This window comes from Centropristis striata, chromosome 4 (assembly GCF_030273125.1).
Source record: "Centropristis striata isolate RG_2023a ecotype Rhode Island chromosome 4, C.striata_1.0, whole genome shotgun sequence".
NCBI classification, from domain to species: Eukaryota; Metazoa; Chordata; class Actinopteri; order Perciformes; family Serranidae; genus Centropristis; species Centropristis striata.
The window spans coordinates 9217187-9231715 of record NC_081520.1 but is presented as its reverse complement, the minus strand read 5'-3'; the positions used below and the strand labels follow the sequence as shown (position 1 = coordinate 9231715).

The following is a 14529-nucleotide window of genomic DNA, read 5'->3' as shown; positions in this document are numbered from 1 at the left end:
TTTGTGTTTACAATGATAACTTTGAGAAAAGACACGTGGACACTAGGTGAAGATAATATTATACGGCCCATAGAAATAATTCTCTTTGGTGTACAGTAGGCTGACGTACAGTGGAAGGAGGGACGGTTTGTCTGAAAAACCTATAAACCAGTGATAACACACATGCAGTATTCCCACACAGACAGTTGAGGGATGGAGATCACTGCTCTCTCTATTAGCCTGATCCTGTCTCTGGGTCTGTGTGAGCTGAACTCAGCTCTTGCCTTGAATGTTTTTAGTGCTAGGGTCAGCTCTGAGGCTGAATCTGCAAAATGTAAGCTTCAGGGTACCACTCGTCTACCTGTCTTTTCTGTGGATGGTGACTATGTTATTGGTGGTGTTTTCTCCCAACATATCAACATGCACACAGTTAAGCATAACTACACCTACATGCCTGAGCCACTAAGGTGCAAAGGGAGGTTAGTAAGAGGGAGAGTGTGGGATTCATTTTTTATGATGTGCTGACAATTTGGTTCACAGATGCAGTGCATTCATACGTTTTTGACAGTGAATATGAATTGCGCTTATGGAGTTGACATGAGTTTCTGTGTGCAGAATTAAACCCCGTGAACTGCGCTTCTCACGCGCAATGATCTTCGCCATCGAGGAGATTAACAACAGCACGGAGCTGCTGCCGGGCATCAGACTCGGTTATCAGATCTACGACTCGTGTGCCTCGGTGCCCGTGGCGGTGCATGTGGCATTCCAGCTTTCAAACAGCCTGGACCCGATGTTTTACACCGGCGACAACTGCTCACAGTCTGGTAAAGTGATGGCAGTTGTTGATGGGCCCGGGTCCACGCATTCCATCAGCATGTCGCGAATCATCGGGCCTTTTAACATCCCTCAAGTAAATGTTTTTTAATTCAAAGCAAACTGCATGTTTAATATAAATTTGAGCTGATTGTTTTGTCCAGTTAAATAATTACACTATTTCATTAGGTGAGCCACTTTGCCACTTGCGCATGCCTGTCTGATAAGCAGCAGTACCCGAGTTTTTTCAGAACAATCCCAAGTGACCAGTTCCAGGCTGACGCGCTGGCCAAGCTGGTCAAACACTTTGGCTGGACTTGGATAGGTGCTGTCAGGTCGGATTCAGATTATGGCAATAATGGCATGGCGTCTTTCCTGGCCGCAGCACGCAGAGAGGGGATCTGTGTGGAATACTCTGAAGCTTTCTATCGGACCAACCCACGTAGCAGGATCCAGAGAGTAGCTGACGTTATCCGCAGGTTTCTACATCACTGATTGTACTTTTGTTCCATGTGCTGACACTGACCTTCTGCACACAGAACCATAAAATGTGTAAACAATTAATATTCATGATTAAATGTAGTTAAAGACAGTTTAGAAGTGTATGTTTTACATCAAATGTATTTCACTCATATTTGGGCCCAAATACTAAACTATAATTTTCTATGCAATCTTTCACATCTATGTTTGTGTTCATGATCTCAATTTTATGTTTGAGCCGATATAATATAATGAAGTAAAAAGTCTCTCCAGGTCGACAGCTGTGGTTGTTGTGGCATTTACAGCAAATGGAGACATGAAGATTTTGCTAGAGGAGCTTTCTCTTGAGCCTTTTCCACCTCGCCAGTGGATAGGCAGTGAGGCCTGGGTAACAGACCCAGACATGCTGAGGTTCAGCTTCTGTGCTGGAGCTATTGGATTTGGCATTGAGCAATCAGTCATCCCAGGTCTGAGAGACTTCCTGCTGGACCTCTCTCCCTCTAAAGTGGCTGCCTCTCCACTGCTCACTGAGTTCTGGGAGGATGTATTCAACTGCCGGCTGAAAAAAAGTGAGAGTTGAATCATATGTTTGGTTCCTTGTGTTTCAATTGTATTGTTTTTCTCTGTCTATCTGAGTGGAGTAGCCGTTCCTTCAAGACTAAATACCAGATTAAGCATGAAATCTGCTCTAATTGAACTGAGTCATGAGGAGGCAATAAGGTGCATCTCTGTTAATCTCACTTGAAATTATGATCTTTCAGGACAGGTTTTTGATATTCTGCTGTCTTTGAGAAGGTTTTCTTTAAACTTTGCTACAGTTTGTCTATGTTAACACTAAAGCCATGAACACAACACATGATATAGAGACAGTCTCCAGGTCATTAAGCTAAATAGAGATGAAAAATTGCAGCACATATCAGCTACAGTATATACGCTTTTTTTGCATGTAATTAAATATTATGAGTGATTTCAGATCTTTTGTGTATTTTAAACATGTTAAGACCGGTCAAGTCAGTATTTAAATTATATATTTAATAATTTAACTGTAAACATGCACATATTGTCAATGTCTGTGTTTATATTTACATTAACAGACATGAAACCAAAGTCAAATTCCTTTAATGTGCTTCCTTCTATAAACAATATTGGCAAATAAATAGACTAAATTACATTTCTAGTCATAGCAACCCTCCAAGTCAATAATCACCCATTCACGTACACATTCATACATTGCTGACCGAGGCTACCATGCAACCGCCTAACAAACATTCTGGGCTGAAATATCTTGCTCAAGATTTTCAGCATCTACACTGCCAGATTCAGGGATTGAACTAATGACATTTCAATCAGTGAATGATGGTTAAAAAATAGGGCGGATACAAACGGAAAAAGCAACTATCAAAAAATAGATAAAGATATTTGCAAAACAGTTTTTTTTGTGCTGCGAGAGTGCTTTAAATTAAAAAATGCATGTTTTACAACTAAAACAATGCTTTCTAGATATGAGTTGTAATTTTTAGGGTTGAAAATAAAATCGCTTCTTTCTGTCCCTGTGTGGTTTTAGGTGCAATCCCAAACGAGAGTGTGTGTGATGGAAGTGAAGACATACAGACGATCCAGACTCCGTACACTGACACATCTCAGCTCCGGATCACTAACATGGTATACAAGGCTGCTTATGCAATAGCACATGCCATTCATAATGCAGTGTGTCAGGAAAGAAAGTCTACAACTCACTGTGACAAATTCACCAGGATAGAGTCTGATGAGGTCAGTGAAAAACAAATAGGTAATCACACCAATACACCAAAATTCTTTTTTAATGTATCATGTACAAATTAATGAAATGGAATTAAATTAAATTGTTATTATTCGGTGTGCCAATTTGCACCATCGGTGCAATGCAAAGTGTTTCATCTTCACCATATATTTTTCTTACTATTCTTCATACTTTGCCACAACTTCTGTCAAAGAACTCATTGCTACGCAACACCAAAAAAGGAAAAGAAAAGAAAGATGAAAAAGTGGTGAAAGATTGAGAATGGTGCGCTATGTATTTTGTTAGAGATTTTCCTTGCCATTTTCGTAAAAATGGCAAAATGACTGATTGAGCTAAGAAACACCTCACTTTGGGGCTGTGCCAATTTGCTATACTTTAATGCAGATGTTTAAACGGGTCTTGAGACTTGGGACTTCATTGGGCCAAACAGTTTGATTGTTTGCTTGCTTTTGATGAAATCGCACTGTACGTTTGATTGTTTCAGAGTTTATAACTTGTGTATATTGGGCAGAATGTTCAGAGCTCAAGTGGCGAGAGGCTGGGACTTCTTTTTTTAATTCTCTGAAAAACCTGTGCTTGTTCCTACATCTGTCACTCTTCATAAATCAATCTTGTTTTGGTCCCAGATATCATACTCTGGAATCAATCGGACCTACAGATTTGGCTCAGTGAGCCTTAATGTCCAGGAATTCCAACTCCAAATGTCCCATAGAGACTAATGTAACCTGGAACCATTAATTTATTGAGGAAAAAAGAAAATGCCAATTTTCAAAACTATTATTTGGCTCACATTTCTATTACTACAGTCTTGAAACCTGCATCAACGTGTTCAGAAGACACTTTTCTTTCTGATGATACTAATATTTTGTTGTCAGGACTCACTTTTAAAAAATAAATAACAGCAGTTTGAGAGGTGTGATCTCCATGACGTGACTTTTCTCAACTGTTGAGGATGAGCTAGACATTAAAAATAAAAGTCCACAATGGAATCTATATCTTAACAGGAATCTTGGACCTAGTTTCTTTCAGATTATACCACTCGTTGCGAAGCAAACATCTGATTTGCCAGATTGTATTTGACAGAGTTAGAAACTTTTTTGATGCGTTTCCTGAAAGAGAGTGTCGAGTCTTGGATGACTCCCAAGTATCAGAACTCGCTCACCAAAGCGAGTTCCTCCCCTCCCAGAAAGACACCAGAATGATCAATATTTTGCGGCCTTTTAGCAAAAATCATACAGATGTTTTTTTTAACATTTAAAGAAAGACATGAGTCAGTGACCCAGTCTTGAACATGAGCCATTGCTGTTGTGAGAATTTGAGCAGCCTCTGTCATGTTTTTCAGGGGTGAAGATAATTGCGTCATCCGCGTACAACTGTGCATTGATACCCTTACAGACATCAAATAAATCATTAATGTAAAAAGAAAACATAATAGGTCCAAGTATGAATCCTTGAGGGACCCCTACTGGACAGTCCAGGTAACGGGGTTTGAGATCACCAACCACCACACACTGCTTTCTATCTGCAAGATATGATCTGAACCAATTGAGGGCCTGTGTAGAGAAATTCAATTTCGACAGCTTAGTTAACAGTACTCGGTGGTCAACGATGTCAAAGACCCTTTTAAGACCCAAGAAAACAGCTCCCACACAGCTGTTCCTATCTAGGAGACACTTGGTTTTTTCAATAAACATGGCCGACTCTGTGGAATGCTGAGTCCGGAAGCCAAACTGCATCGGATGTAACGCTGTATAACCGTTATTGAGATGCTCTACTAACTAAGTAGCCACCAATTTTTCTATTATTTTGGAGATGACAGGAAGAATACTGATTGGTCTATAGTTGTTAATTTCAGATTTACTTCCAGAATTGAAGATTGGATTCACCGTGCTCACCTTTCAGTTAGTCAGGACTACAGAATGTCTGATAGACAGATTTACCAGCTGCATGATGGTGCAAACCAGAGAGTCTGAGTGAAGTTTTAAAAAATTAGTGTCAAATCCATAGTCATCCTTGGCATTAGATTTGTTAAGAGAGCAAATCATTTTCATTACCTATCTTTCAGAGATCTCAGTTATGTTAAAAACAGGTTGTTCGCAATTGAGCAATTGACAGGATGATAAACACAGTCAGGTGCATTGAACAGACTTGATATTTCTTAAACAGAATTTATTAAGAAAATAATTAAATTCTGCAGCCAAGGTGACAGGATTTTTCACTGATTGATTCTTGGTGTTTAGTTCCAGTCCTTTACTGGTTTGTCTTTTCTGTCGGCCAGATAGGTTATTGATCACTTTCCACACTTTTTTAAAATTTCCCTTTGCACTCTCAATTATGTTTAAGAAGAAGTTTGCTTTAGCTTTTCCGAACGCTGATGTTTCGTGCTGATGTAAATTTTCGATGGTCAGTGATTAGACCAGTTTTCAGTGAAGTTTTGACCACCTGATCTCTAACTCTAACTCATTATTCAACCAGGGAAGGGAGGTAGATCCTAGATCCTCATCCTAGAGCTCCCTGTCCTAGAGAAAGACAACAGAACCTCCTTAATTTTTTAAGAGAAGAAGTCAGCACTCTGGTTTATGTCATTGCAGGAGATTACATTATCCCATTCTAATTCCTTGAGAGCTTTTTCAACATTTTGCTGTTGGTTCTTAGGGATGAAGTTATTATTTGGTGATTTCTGAGGCAGATATGTGTGTGTGAATTTAGAAAACGACTTTTATTGACTTTCCGGGAAAAGAAAATTACATCATGATCTGATAGTCCTGTGAAAAGGTTGTGAATCTTAGTGATTCTTTCCAGCTTATTTGAAAACAAAAGGTCAATTCTAGTTTAAGTGTAGTTTGTTATCCTGGTTTATTGGTCAATTAAATCGATACAAATCGATACAAATCGATTACTTCAGGTAATTCTATCGGGCAACAGTTGAGTGTTTTTGACATACAGTAGGACCCCCCACCTTTCCCATGGTCCCTATCTTTTTCTAAAAACATGGTGATCCGACATTGTTATAGCAGCTTCAGGTGGTGAGGAGGATAGCCAGGTTTCTGTGAGTCCCAAAAAGTCAATGTTTGAGTTATTCAGCAGATGTTCCAGTTGTTCTCGCTTAGGAACCATACTGTGAGAACCAAGATGGAGGCCCCAGATGCCATTTTGGGAGTTGAAAGAGAATGCTGTTGCATTTTAATCTGCGTCAGTCCAAACCCACAAATGAACCCAAGGTTCACATTTAGCAAGATCCCAACACTAACTTCTTTGACTTGCTCACACACTGATTCACATATACATTTACATTTAGTCATTTAGCAGACGCTTTTATCCAAAGCGACTTACAGGAAAAAAAGGGGAACAATCAAGGTATAGTGCAATAAGAGCTATAAGTGCAGCAATACGTGCTAGTGACAATTCTTTAAGGAGTAGAGTTGTCATGTGGTGCGAGGAGAGAAGGTGCTCTCTGAATAGGTGGGTCTTCAGGAGTTTTTTAAAGGTTGAGAGGGATGCCCCTGCTCTGGTAGGAACTGGTAGTGTGTTAATATGCATAGCAGTGATGGGAAAAGCCATGTTAGTGGATAATCTGACCCAGAGAGGTGGTGTAGATAGCGAATAGCACTGAGCCCTGGGGAACCCTGTGGAGAGGCAATGCAAAGTAGACAACTGTCCATGCCAGGATACACTGAATGAGCATCCTTTCAGGTAGGAATCAAACCAGGACAGAGCCAAGCCAGAGATGCCCATTTTAAAGAGAGTAGAGAGGAGGATGTGATGGTTAACTGTGTCAAAAGCAGCTGACAAGTCAAGCAGAATAAGAACTAAAGACTTTGCTGCTGTTCTTGCTTCTTTTAAGGCTTCTGTCACAGACAACAGAGCCGTTTCAGTCGAGTGAATGCTCTTGAAACCAGATTGATTTGAATCAAGAAGATTGTTCTGTAGGAGGAATTCTGAAAGTTGCTTAGCGGCCGCCCATTCAATAGTTTTGGATAAGAATGGAAGAAGTGAGACAGGGCGATAGCTCTCGACTTCAGCAGGGTTGAGAGAGGGTATCTTGAGTAGAGGTGTTAACCGAGCTGCTTGGAATGCGGTGGGAAAAGGCAGGAAAGGCACTCCTCACGCCACACCATCCTTGTGATTTATGACCCTTTGTTCTGAAGACATGCGCTTCGGCCATTCGGCAATGCGGCCTCCCCCACAATCATTGTCTCAAATTGATAGTTTAGTAACTTTACAAGACTTATTTGGGTGAATTGGCTATCTTTTCTCTGTTTTACTTAGTTATTCATGATAATTATTAATAATTCTGATAGTCAACCACACTTTTGAACCGTGAGACCCACACAAAAGTTGCTCAGGTTCATCCTTACATATTTGATATCCTTATGGGAGGGATAGCATTTATGGTAAGGCCCGTTTTTACATTTTTGATGCTCCGGCATGAGACATCCTATAACTGTAGGAAATAAAATCCCTATATTAATAGTGCCCCATGCAAGATATCATTTATTTATAAAAGTAGGCATCCTAAAATCCCTACAACACTGTCATCATTTTGGCTAAAATTTTATTGTTTTAAGTATTATTTATTTTCTCTTACTGTTTATTATCCTCCAGGTTCTTGTGCAGTTAAAGAAAGTACATTTTTCGCAAAATGGTTATAATGTGTCATTTGATGCCAACGGGGATCCTGTGGCCACATATGAGCTGGTGAACTGGCAAAAAACTGAGAGTGGCAACATCGAATTGGTGACAGTCGGTCACTATGATGCATCACTGCCAGTGGGCCGGGAGTTCCGTATCAACAGGAACCTCACCTGGGTGGAGGGCAGCACACAGGTAAGGAGCCCAAAAGCTCTAGTTTAACACATTTAAGTTGAAAGTTTGACAGTCTTACATTGTATGAAGTGTTTTGGTGCCTGTTCCTCCTGCCTATACTCACTGTAAAAAGAATTGTTCCAAAGTTAAAGCATTCTTGCATAAAACTACCCCTTTATCTTATCCAAAAATATTCCCTTGTTGAGTTTTGAAAAATTTGTTTGGTTTTATTTGAGGAGCGCATGTGTTACCGGTAGGGATGGGTACCGAATTCGGTACTTTTATAGGTACCGACCGAATTCCGTCGGCACTACCGAGTACCGATTCATGTAAAATCAAACGGTACCATGTTTCGGTACCTAAACGGCGTTAACTTTAAACTGATCATTGATTTCAACCTGTTTTCATTTAACGTCTTTGATTAACAAGCGTGCTGACGATCGCACTATTTTTTATTTTTTTATTTACCTCCTCGTCTGTCCCTGTCGGCTCATCGCGGCCACTAGCCACTAGCTGCTGCCCTCTTCCAACCCGGCGCAGAGACAAACAGCCCGGCTCTAGGCCTGCTAGCCGCCAGCTGCTATCTCTCCAATGTCTCTACCCGGGCTTGGCCTTTGTCTGCCTCGAGATTGGACCTTCCTTACTCCGTTTGCTCTCTTCATTCTTCTGTAGACCAGTCATTAGCAGCTAGCAACTAGCTGCTGCATCTATGGTCCTCCGCTAATACTCCGCTCTTCAACTCAGGAATATTACCTGCCACTTTACTCCAAACTGCCTCGCTGAAATTAAATCCCTCAGACTCCTGCGTCATCCTCGATATGTGCACAGAGCAGCCCAACTCAACTTTGTGTATTCCAACCATGCTATGGCCACAATGCTGTCTGACCGGTGCTGCGCAGCACAGCTACGACGTCATCACAACAAATCACACGTGCACTTGCAATCTTTTTTTTTTTTTTTCTCCTCCGTGCACTTGCCACCTGAGAGCGCTCCTCTGCATTCTTTGATAACACTGCAACCTTCATGTTACAAAATGCACGTTCACTCAACAATAAAGCACTGCTCATCCTGGATTTTATATTGTTTTGATATATTTTTTAAAGTTTATATTTTGAGAAATAAATATGTTGAATTGAAAAAATTAGATTTTATTATTAAACAAATTAACATTCATTACCACATAAACAAACGCAAAAGTACCGAAAATCAGGTACCGGGTATCGGTACCGTATTGGTTCAAATGTGAAAGGTACCCATCCCTAGTTACCGGCCATTAGTCTAGGGGTACCTGGGCCAGTAGCTAGTTTGCTGCACAGTCCTGAGGGTCTGTGAAGCAGTAAGGACAGAGACACGTTATGTGTTTACGATCAACTTCGCGGCATGTTTTATTCTGCCAGTCACAAAATGTCATCAACCATTCAACTGGCCTTAAATACACAATTGTAAAATACACTGACCACCTAAGCGAAAGCAAATACTGAAAGTGCCAGCTTTGTACACAAGACAAAATTATTTGGTAGCTACATTAACAACAATTACAGGGCTCCAAAACACCACAAATTTACCACAGTTTTCTCATGGATCCAAAACAGACTACTTTTAACAAATATATGGTAATACATTCAGTAACATTAATACATATTATTTCCATACTATTAAACATAACTATTAAACATAGCACATTTAAGCTAGGCAGTAGAACACACAAAACAATTAACCCACACCTTCTCTGAGAGCCTATTTCAGTCATATCACTGTCAGAATATGTATGTAACACTTAAGCATTATTTTAACTAATGTTATGCTTTTTTAACCACATTTAACATACCTGTGAAGCAGTAAGGACAGAGACACGTTATGTGTTTGGATCAACTTGGCGCCATGTTTTATTCTGCCGGTCACATGACAACATGGGCTCAAGTTGTCTGTCCCCCACTGTGCCTGTTCTAACAGCGACACCTGCTGTCACAAGAAAATAACAGCAAGGTTTCCCCAAAATGTGAAAGGAACTGATTTATATCTGAAAGGGACTAATTATCAAGTAGTTATTAGAGAAAAAAAAGAACAAATTAGGGGGGTGTCAGTTTTTATTTCACTTTTAACCAAAGCTATTTTCCCTCCCTCTACACACGCCGATGATCAGCTAATTTTTAAGATTACACAGAGCTTTATTTGTGAGAATCTACCACACCGGAAAGGAAAAAAACAATCAGAGCAGAAGGGACTCGAACTCAGCAGTCAATTATGACAATGGCTGCTTGTAAACTGTGTTCAAACTATCAAAATTGTAAGCATTTGTTCAGTATTTGGGGAGGGGAGAGCTGCAAGAGGAGTTTTCAATTGACTTCAAATTCTGGCATTTTTACTAATTTTTCTTTTTTAACTCCAGAGCTTTGTTGCATATCTGAATGTGATTTTTTTTTCTTTGTGCCAGGTACCTGTGTCAGTGTGCTCTGACAGCTGTCCTCCAGGAACTCGTAAAGTGCTGCAGAAAGGAAAACCCATTTGCTGTTATGATTGTTTGCCATGTCCTGAGGGAGAGATTAGCAATGCTACAGGTATTTTTATTTTCTCAAAATACATATTGACTGTACAACATATATAGTAGTTTACAATATGTGACCTGCTCCATCAAAATGAGTCACATTGACCCCGAAACACATTTTGAGATTTTGATATGTCTGTAAAGAGGAGACTCTTAGCTTCATGTCAATACCAACATTATGTTTCTACGCCAAATATTCCATGAGATATGCTCATCCAAAGTTCGACTGTTATCAAAAGTTAGTTTTGAGAAAAAGGGCTTTAAAGATAATGAAACAGATTGCGCCATGTTTCACTGGGATTAAAACACATTTATTAAGACTAGAGTCCAAATGAACACAATATTTTTGGGTCAAAGGTGATACCCCACATCTGTATGTGTAGTCTACTCATACTGTCACACATACACGTGCACGTGACCTCGTGCACGAGCACATACACAACACAGTACAGGCCTAGAAACCCATGTAGATAAGTATCCAAAACATATGGAATACAATAATGATAAAATATGAACAAATATACTGTACATATGATGTAATACAGAATATATGATGGGTATTTAAATATAATAATACTTTAAAAATATTAATATAAAGAATATTTATAAAATATTAAATAGTGAGCCACGTGCACACATGTACTTACAGTTACTTACAAGTGCATATCCATACAATTAAAAATATACAGACAATGGCCCTTTTAATATAATAATACAGAATATTTTATATTATTTCACATTTATTATTATTATTATTATTATTATTATTAAATAATTAAACTGTCACATGCATCAAGGAAGCAGGCAGTCCTCTGGTGTTGCTGCTTCTCACACTGCATCCTCTCATAGAGTCGTATGGAGCTTCACAGGATGGACCAAATGTGTTCATCTACGAAATAAGATAGCATAAATAAAAAATGCAGTCATCATCACAAACCTTTTGGGCTGGCTAAATCATATTGAATCATTGTTTAATGAGGCCTGATCATTTCTGTATTATTGCTTCAATATGATCAGTGCATTCACTGATAGACAGACTGCAGCACAGGATTTAATACAGCCCCATATTCAGAAACATAACATATTCACCATACAGTTTATGATTCACCATATCAGATCTTTTAAACAATACTTTTACTATACATTAACCATTCTTTAGGCTGTTTATTTTGTTATAGCCTAAAGATCTCCTCACCTTTGTGTCTCACAGCAAACCTGTCTCCTACAAATTATGTTTGTATATTACTGTTTAATAATTAGCCTCAGTTGTGTGGTGATAAGGTAATCACTGCCTGGATTATGTTCAGAAACAACATTTTTTTGAGTGAATGAAACACTGACTTTCCTCATTATTTTAATAAATGTAATTTATAGGAGACAGTAGACACCTGAGACACACACCTGACACACCCACACCTGGGCTAACGTTACACACGGTGTAGTGTAGTTATCAAGCATTATTAGCTGCTTTCTTAGCCTGCTCTAGTGATTTTATTAGCCCTTACTAACAGAGAAAAGTAGGATCGCGTAGATAAACTATAAGCTAGCAGCTAGCAGGAGCCGTTGTTGTGCAGTTTGCGGCTCCACTTGTACTCCCGAGCTATCGCAGTCTCTTTAACATTGTCCTCGTTTAGATAACTACAGTCAGAGACATTGTTTGCTACCATCGGCTCATCCATGAGCGCAATATCTTCCTCCTCATCTTCCTCCAACTCAATCTCTCCGGCATTATATTGGCTAACGTTAACCGCACCGTCCGCGTCCTAGTCGGAGGTCCCGCTGTCTCTCTCTCTCTCTCTCTCTCCTCACCTACCGGTGTGGTGAAATAGTCCATAATTAACTCTGTCCAGTTATCAACACATGTAGCACCTCTATCTCTGATTAAATTGAAAAGTTTTGCAATGTTCTCCTCACATTAATCCATCTAGTTAAGCCAGCGATCTTCACCACTATCTGAACCACGTCATCCAGCCTGTCTGTAAACAGCTGTGTGCCGCGAAAAACTTTCTGACAACGTTACCTTTAAGAGCTTAAAAACTATACTTATCATTTGAATTTCATATTAATGTTGACATTGTCTTAAAGCTAAGGCTTTATTTATTCAGAAACGCATAAAACCCCAAAACAGCCAAAAATCACTTTTTTCATGTTTAAACGTGTTTTTACAAGAACGGACGGTTGCGACATCCGACTCATTTCGATGGAGCGCATCACATATGTCTCCTAAAAGGCCTCTTTGCTTAATTTTTTTAGATTCCCCTGATTGTTTCCCATGCCCCAAGGAGTTCTGGCCTAATGCAGAGAGGGACACGTGTCTCCCCAAGCCTGTAGAGTTTCTTTCCTTCAATGAGGTCCTAGGAATCATCCTGGCTGCATTCTCAGTTGGTGGTGCCTGTCTTGCCATTATAACAGCGGCTGTGTTCTATCGTCACAGGACATCCCCGATTGTCAGGGCCAACAACTCTGAGCTGAGCTTCCTGCTGCTCTTCTCTCTGACTCTGTGTTTCTTATGTTCATTAACTTTCATTGGAGCGCCCTCTGAGTGGTCCTGCATGCTGCGCCACACAGCATTTGGGATCACCTTTGTCCTCTGTATGTCTTGTGTTCTTGGAAAAACATTAGTGGTGTTAATGGCCTTCAGAGCTACACTCCCAGGAAGCAATGTGATGAAATGGTTTGGTCCTCCACAGCAAAGAATGACTGTAGTGTCTTTCACGTTCATTCAAGTTATAATATGTACTATTTGGTTGGTTCTTAAACCACCGTTCCCAATGAAAAACCTCACAACATACAAGGAGAGAATCATCCTGGAGTGTGCATTAGGCTCAGCTGTTGGGTTCTGGGCTGTGCTCGGGTACATCGGCCTGCTGGCTGTCTTTTGCTTTGTGTTAGCTGTCCTGGCTCGGAAACTACCTGATAATTTTAATGAAGCCAAGCTGATCACCTTCAGCATGCTGATATTCTGTGCAGTCTGGATCACTTTTATCCCTGCATATGTCAGCTCTCCTGGAAAATTCACTGTGGCTGTGGAGATATTTGCAATTCTGGCCTCCAGTTTTGGACTAATATTGTGCATATTTGCTCCAAAGTGTTTCATCATATTGTTTAAGCCAGAGAAGAACACCAAGAAACATTTAATGAACAAAGATCAATCCTGAGATATATGAGGTTAGGAAAAAGTTAAAAGAGACTTTGCAAGCATTGAGGTGGATTTCCAAACAGTTTTGATATTAAATGTAGATGACTGAAGCGATACATTCCTCAGTGTGTGCTACATTTACAGAAAAGCTGAATTACTGTGCTGCAGAATGTGTTGCTCTCATTATTGCTGTCTCTCTGAGCAGGAGAACTCAGCTTTCTCAGTAAATTGGACACTGAGGATTGTATTGCTTTAGTGAACTACATTTACCATCAACACCGATTTGACAGCAACATAAAATGTGACAAACTTTCCCATAGCATACAGCATAATGCTTATAAGCTTTATCAGTAAAAGAATGTGCACATTATGCATAATGTTCAACATTCAACACAGTCTTCTTCTTTCAATATTGACAAAATATTTTACATGAAATATTTAACAAAGTTTTAACATAAAATGTTTCGTGAATTTCAATGCCATTTGGTGAATGTTCTTTTAAAATGTTATAAACAAATATTATTTTATGATGAGCTAGATGAGTAAGTGATTCTGTGTTCTGTCTTCACGCAGTCAGAATTTTTTTTTTAAAGGATTCTGTATTCACATTATGTAAGATGGGATTGAACCACACAAACAAGATATTAAAGGTGCATTTGTTAGACTTAACTGCGATATGGCCAAAATATAAACATACAATGGCATAAGGGTAGGGCAAAATAAGAAAACCATTTGGGGTTGATAATGATAAGTTTGCAAAAAGAGACCAGAAGAGATTATCTTTGGTGTACAGTAGGCTGACGTACAGTAGAAGGAGGGATTGTTTGTCTGAAAAATCTATATAAACCAGTGATAACACACGTGCAGTATTCCCACACAGACAGTTGAGAGATGGAGATCACTGCTCTCTCTATTAGCCTGATCCTGTCTCTGGGTCTGTGTGAGCTGAACTCAGCTCTTGCCTTGAATGTTTCTGGTGCTGGGGTC

At 39.6% G+C, this 14529-nt stretch overlaps 1 protein-coding gene across 1 annotated transcript; it reads left to right on the top strand.

The window, feature by feature from the left end:
• The first annotated feature begins 360 nt into the window (after positions 1-360).
• On the top strand, positions 361-13561 carry LOC131970240 (extracellular calcium-sensing receptor-like). The gene is made up of 8 exons (XM_059331582.1): positions 361-458; positions 595-889; positions 982-1271; positions 1546-1841; positions 2837-3042; positions 7658-7879; positions 10293-10416; positions 12657-13561. Exons 1-8 carry the CDS (start codon positions 400-402, stop codon positions 13559-13561), a joined length of 2397 nt encoding a protein of 798 aa, XP_059187565.1. The 5' UTR covers positions 361-399.
• Positions 13562-14529: the final 968 nt, after the last annotated feature.